Source organism: Leiobunum rupestre, chromosome 2 (genome assembly GCF_980474605.1).
Source record: "Leiobunum rupestre chromosome 2, qqLeiRupe1.1.hap1, whole genome shotgun sequence".
Taxonomy (NCBI): domain Eukaryota; kingdom Metazoa; phylum Arthropoda; class Arachnida; order Opiliones; family Sclerosomatidae; genus Leiobunum; species Leiobunum rupestre.
The window spans coordinates 28,451,336-28,457,974 of record NC_143385.1 but is presented as its reverse complement, the minus strand read 5'-3'; the positions used below and the strand labels follow the sequence as shown (position 1 = coordinate 28,457,974).

Sequence of the window (6,639 nt, the reverse complement as noted above, 5' to 3'; positions counted from 1 at the left end):
ACTTGACTAACCGCCAGCTCTTAAAGCAATTAACGTTAAATTATCTCCTTTGAATTAACACAACTATATATAGGTCGTTAATAATACCCGTAAATAAATAACAAAAAAAAACTAACAAAGTGGACCACCCACAGGGTCTACCCTATAACCCTCTTATCTTGGCTGACTGCGCTAAAACAAGATTTAACCTTTAAAAAAAACCAGATTAGGCCTTCATAAATTCATTAATAAAAAAAGACTTTATTACCTATTATGCTTACGATGCCTGTCTTAATTTCAGTGAAGCTAAGCAGCTATCGGTGGTTCTGTGGTAGAGCGCTCGACTGCCAAGCCGAATGGTCTGGGTTCGAAACCTGGGTGGCGCATTTGTTTTTAATCAATAGAGAAACGCTAAATTAGAATTTCTTCGTTGCAATAATTTCAATTTCCATTCTATTTCAATTAAACCAAAATTTCGTACTCTATTAAATACGCTTCCGATAAAGCTGAAGGTCTAATTTTCAATAAGGCGTAACAAGTGTCGGTGGTTCTGTGGTAGAACGTCCGCCTGACAATCAGGAGGTCTCGGGTTCAAATCCCGCCCGATGCGATCGCAAATTGATACTAAGACGAATACCGTGTACAACTGGTGGAAACCCTGCCATTGGACGTTGAGAGGTAGCATTACACTCAGCACTCGGTCCGTCCCAAAGTCATTAAGAAGAAGTTGGAGAGAAAACGCCCATATAAACACAATAGACTCAACATGCACAGCCATCAGAACACAAACACAACAAATTCAACACTCACAACCTGCGCATAAACATTACAAAAACGTAATACACCAAACCGTCACGACGGTGAGCGAAAAAACACCATCCAAACCAAACCGCAAATGCTTCGTCAACGCTCACCGTCACACGGTGGTTTTGCCAACCCTTTGAGAAACTGCGTACGCAGTGATTACACTTTTCACCGAAAATGCGAACAGACCCACAGACCCACAGACAGACACGCTGTTGGTATAACCCCTCCTAGGGGACTTTGTCCCCTCGGAGGGGTAAAAATGTTACGTTAATTTCCATTTACTTAAAGAAACAGTATCGCCTATATAAACTTTACCCACCTCTTATAGACTTAGAGTGAAGTTCAAGTGGATCAATGCATTTTTTTTTAAATGATGAATATTTGGAAATGAGAATGGCATAATGGTGATAGCATACTGTGTGAAGAGTGACGTCTCTTAAATTTGCCCGTAAAGAAAGAAGTTCTATATCCTCTTTATTTAACTCAGACACTTTCATCAATCCTTTCAGTTTACATTGTGTGATTTGATGACAAGATTCAAGTTTAAAATCACCAACTGAACATAGCGGTAAATCACACTCGTCATTGTTTTCCATGTCGTATTCCCAACCAACTACACGAGCAACGAAATTCAAATATGACTCCTAACGTCAATAGCAGACTGACTTGCAGACTACTGTAGTCGCTTAAAAAACTTCGTATGGGCTAGATATAAGCCAAATATTTTTAAAAGATCTAACAGATTTCTTTTAACAAAATTTTCGGTTAAATTCAAATATAAATATGGAAATGTATATTTTCTGAAAGCCCTCGACGTAAGCTATCCATACATCTTATTATTTAAAAATTTCGAATTGCACCTTTTTCTCTAGGGTTCAACGTATTACACCCCCTCCCCCAACGGAATTTCTGAAATTGCGCCAATTTAGCAAAATATACCTTTCTCAAAACATTACTTAAGGATAAAAATATAAATAAAAAATGAGTATTTTCTGAAAGCACTAAACATAAGCTCTCCAAATTACTTGGTATTAGAAAATTGGTTTGTATTTGATTTACTATGGGTCAATGAATGACACCCCTCCTAAAATTGAACTTAGAATTTTGGTCAAATTTCGCAATTTATAAATATCTCGACATCGTACCTTAGGAATAATATATACATATCAAAATAAGTATTTTCGGAAAGCCCACGCTGTAATCTTAAAGAAAATACTAATTTAAGAACAATTGAAGTTGGACCTTTTTCCCTAGGGGTCTCAGAGTGACACCCCCCAAGATGTTAATTTTCGTGTTTCGGGGCTAATTGCGAGACGGGTGCTTATCGTAGACTCGTGGGAACACTGGAATTTTATGCGCAGGATAAATTTCTAATACCCCACACAATTTTAAAAGCGTAGCTAAAGCCAAACTTTCAGAAACATATATTTCCTAAACACTACCGAAAAGGGTCAAGACAAATCCTAAAAGTCAGAGGTTTTTTCACAGTACCGTAAAAACATAACTACTCAATATATTTGGCTCAAAATTTGGGGAAGTTGTTAAAATGGGACCGTTAACACCTGTGTAAAATTTCATTAAAATCGGTTGACCCTTGGTGGCATCTCTATATGATTACACGTGGAATGACCCATTGTTATTAAATTAAAAACTTTACAACGATTACCGGTACTCTATTAAAGAAATTTTATAAACTAATTAAAATCGTGTTACATGTTTCAGCCTATTGTACTTACAAAAACTACCTTAGCCTTAACGCATGATTGTAGTTTTAAATATGTTCGGCTAAAAATAGTGCCAGAATGATTAATTTTATACTTTGGAATAAAGGCCACGTTGATACGATTTCTAGCATTGGATTTTAACTGTCCTTTTGCTCAAAAAGTAAACTCCTTTAAACCAAACAATTCAGATCAGAACGTTTTCTCATTGGTCTGAGGTTTTCCCCGTACCGCGGAAACATTTTCCTATGAAGCCCGCGGTTCGTCTTGACATATTTACTCACCCTGAGTTCAAATAAATGCATTTTTGACATAAGTACAAAAACATCCGTTAGGCTAGAAGAATTTTTCGAAACCTCTCTAACTCTCGAAACGAAGAGTAGCATTTGGTATGAGCCCCACCTCCTTATATACGTAAGAAGTACACCACCCTTTGAATTTCAATTGCACTATTGACCTAGAATTATGAAATTTATTTCCAAATGAAGCGATTTACTTTTTTGTTTTACCTCTGACACATCTATTCATACTATTACTAATGATAAAACAACTGTAAAATTGCAAATGTATCTTAAAATAGTTGATTATTTAGGTTCTAGTATAGAATTATGATATGCTGTTTAATATTTGAGCGTCCTCCCTAATGTAACACACAGCAACGCTTGTTGAAATCCCACTCCCTACCTTCCTGTGTTACGTATTTTGTGAACGTCCCCCTATAAAGTTTTTATTTAATTAATAACTGAATTTAATTTTCTTATTTAAATAAACTGGGCTATAACAAAGGCTATAAGGACCGCAGCGGCATTATTTGTCGCTAGTTTTATTAGGGAGCTGTGGGAATTGGGCTGAAAAAGTTCCATAATGTGATTGGCCGTTCAAGATACGGAATAAAAGTAGCTTCGCTATTTGATCCTAAATTTTCTGTCGCTTTGGTTAGAGATGTACGCCATTTATCGGGGTTCTCTATTTTAAAACGCGACTTTTATAATATACTAGCTAGACAAATTTTACGCAAAGAAAGTGCAGACGTTAACATTTAAACATCAAGAGATCTACATCATAAAGCACATTTAACTGGGACAGTCTAGGTATTAAAACACTTAAGCATTCAGATTTTTGGTATTATTGAAGTGTTTAATTAAATTTATTCTTTTTTTTCTGTGTCGGCTTGAAGACAGTCAACTCGGCGAGCAGCACCACTAAGCAACAAGAGAGAAAGAACGCCAGTAGTTGGAACAGCGGAAGTAGGTGTTCCATTCCCAGCGGTGTCTCTTCCGCCCCCGAATTCTCTTCCTCTTCGCATTTGCGGAAATCCCTGACGAAAAACTTCATCCAGCGGTTCACGAAGTCGCCTTCCACCAACCACGATATTCTGCACATACATTTTCAGTTTAGTTTTAAAAAAGGTACTTTTCCCCGACAAAGATATCACAATCAATTGAAAAACATTACAAGTCAATGGGTGTATTAACTAAATGATGTTTCACCTTTTAAAAACCAAAAATATGTTAAACTTTATCTTGCTGTCAATGATTATTGGTCACCCGTCCGGGCTGTGGACGCTTGCGTGGGGAATAATGATGAGACTACCTTTGATATAGGATGATATGATTTCCCAGGTTCACCACTTTATCAAATAATGATTCAATGACTTTCTAGGGCTGCATATCGAAAATTATTTATATCCACGGGATTTTATAAAAATGATAGGTGGCTTGGATAAAGTAAAGGGAACAAGTTGGCAAGCCAAAATATGCCTCTCCTCGGAAGAGTTTCTACTTTTCAGTGAATCATTATATGTATCCGTGGTTCTGTGGTAGAACGCTCACCTGTCGTGCAAATTGAAAAAATTATGAAACATCCTATGACAAAAAGAGGGCGCTTTTGGAAAAACCTTTTCCCTAATTCTAAGAAACTGCGTACGCAGCGATTACACTTTGCTCCGAAAATGCTAACGCTTTCGCAGCTCTGACACACACAGCAAGCCACAGACACACACAGCAAGCCACAGATTCGGTGATTGTGTAACCCTTCAGGTAACTAGCAGGTGGCAAACAGTGGTAAATACCGGCATGGCCAAAATTGTATTTAGTGGCCAATACATTTTTTACTATTATGAAGATTTAAACATTAAAGTTTTTGCATTTTGGACTATAAAATACAAATATCTATACATAGTTGCCAGAGTTTGGGCTAGTTTGGCGGTAAATATTTTTATGTTAGACCACAGATATTTATTTTTTGGCTATATTTTGTCAGTTTTTCTAGAGCCCAAATTCGTCTGCTAGATGTCCTTAATTTTTTGTAAAACGTTTCATCATTTTATATTTTATTATTTTTCATTTGTAACAAACAAATGAAGAAATAAGTGAAAATTAATAAATAAGTTCAAAAGTTTATTATTGATAACTGTTTATTAGATTTTCAACTTATTCTCTTTTCGAGAGGCCTATTTTCTTTATTAGCCACTATTTTCCACTATTTGCCAGTATTTAATTTTTTTTAAAGTTTTTTATAAAAATATCTAATTTTCCCCAAGCGAATTTTAAAAAGAACAAAAGTACCTTTTATTTAATTGTTGTAAGAATGCCGGTGGGTAATTTTTGCGCAACGAAAACACGAAGTAGTAGGGATAGAATTTCTCTTTGATGAAGTAGAATGAGCGGTCGTTGGTCAAGTTTTGACAGAAGAGAGGCATGATACTCTTCATAATAGCTTGATCAGCGACTCCGTAACCTTTTCCGTCTTTTATGTTCTGATAGAGCGGAGGCGTTAGGAACATTTCAGATGACAAAATGGCCTTATCTTTGTGCGCCATGGCGGTTTCCCAAATATTTTGATAATCTTCCAATGGAGAAAACTGTTGAAAAGAATTAATCAGTGTTTATAAATTCAATTGTAATTGTAGCTTGAAAATTCTTAAACTATTTTGGTGAAGATCGATGTACGGATTTGCAAGAAGGGAAAAGCTAGCTGTTTACTTAATTATTTTATGTTATTGAGAACTCTTAAGATTAAGAAGTAAATATAAATATATATTAAGGAAAATTTACTGTCTTAATTTTTTCACTCGTAATTTTAACTGAAATTTTAACATATAAATCTATTTTAGACGTACGCTCTTCTCAAGAATATATTTACTTTACACTTCATTTATTTAAAGTAAGAGACACTAACAAGGAGACTACCCGAGGTGTAATTCACCGATTTTCTTTGTACTCGGGAGTTAAAGGGAATATAACCTCAAGTCTTTTTTTAAGGTTTTTTTATGTTAACAATTTTGGCGGGAAATCACTAACCAGCGCCAAAAATGACTGAAGCTATAGGAGGGAGCGGGAAATGAACCTGAGGTTATATTCCCTTTAAGTAGACTTTCATGTAACTTAAAAAAAAAACACTTTTTTTGCTAAAGGCTTTAGTTTTGCCATGGCAACCGAAAACACTTTTGACAACTAAATTAAAACATACCTTTATGTAATCATATAAGTTGATTTTCTTTACCATGTCTAATACCTAATTTAAAAGCCATAAAATTTTACGTGGACGGATAATTCATGGTATTTTTATTTTTTACAAATAATTTTGTACGTACAAAACGCTTGAAGGTGTTATTTTCGGAACGTTCTTATAAATTTTGTTTGTAAGTAGATAAATAAAATGTCTCTTTGTTTTTTCCAAAAATTCGCATTTTTCTTTATACGAAATTAAATCGTGTAATACCTTCTTCGCCATTGTCTCCTTGATTTTTCAGCGGTGTTTATTGCATTGAACACCAGATTAACAAATTTCTGACTTTCATAAAGTTACACTACTCTCATAATGGAATTCAAAAAAAGTTATTTAAGCTTGCCCAACTTGTCACTTTCTCAAGTCGTATTTTGTCAGTGAAAAAGACGTCTATTTTTTTCGCGCCAATGCTATTTGTACGTTTTCGGTGACGCTCTACAATTTTCTCATTGACAAATTTATCACCTAGCGGTTAAAATTTAAATTTTCAAAAAACGTGAAAATATTTTTCGATTTAGATGCAATTTTGGTAGAACGTGTCCCCCGTCACGTATAATGGACAGTACCAATTTCAAATTTATAAATCATCAGAATCAGAAAGAGTGCTCTGATGGAGATATAA

The 6,639-nt window shown here is 35.1% G+C and overlaps 1 protein-coding gene across 1 annotated transcript; it reads right to left on the bottom strand.

Moving 5' to 3' along the window:
* Positions 1–3,644: 3,644 nt before the first annotated feature.
* On the bottom strand, positions 3,645–6,035 carry LOC149957265 (uncharacterized). The gene is made up of 3 exons (XM_090166936.1): positions 5,979–6,035; positions 5,075–5,370; positions 3,645–3,882 (listed from the first exon to the last, which is right to left on the bottom strand). Exons 1-3 carry the CDS (start codon positions 6,012–6,014, stop codon positions 3,645–3,647), a joined length of 570 nt encoding a protein of 189 aa, XP_090023062.1. The 5' UTR covers positions 6,015–6,035.
* Positions 6,036–6,639: the final 604 nt, after the last annotated feature.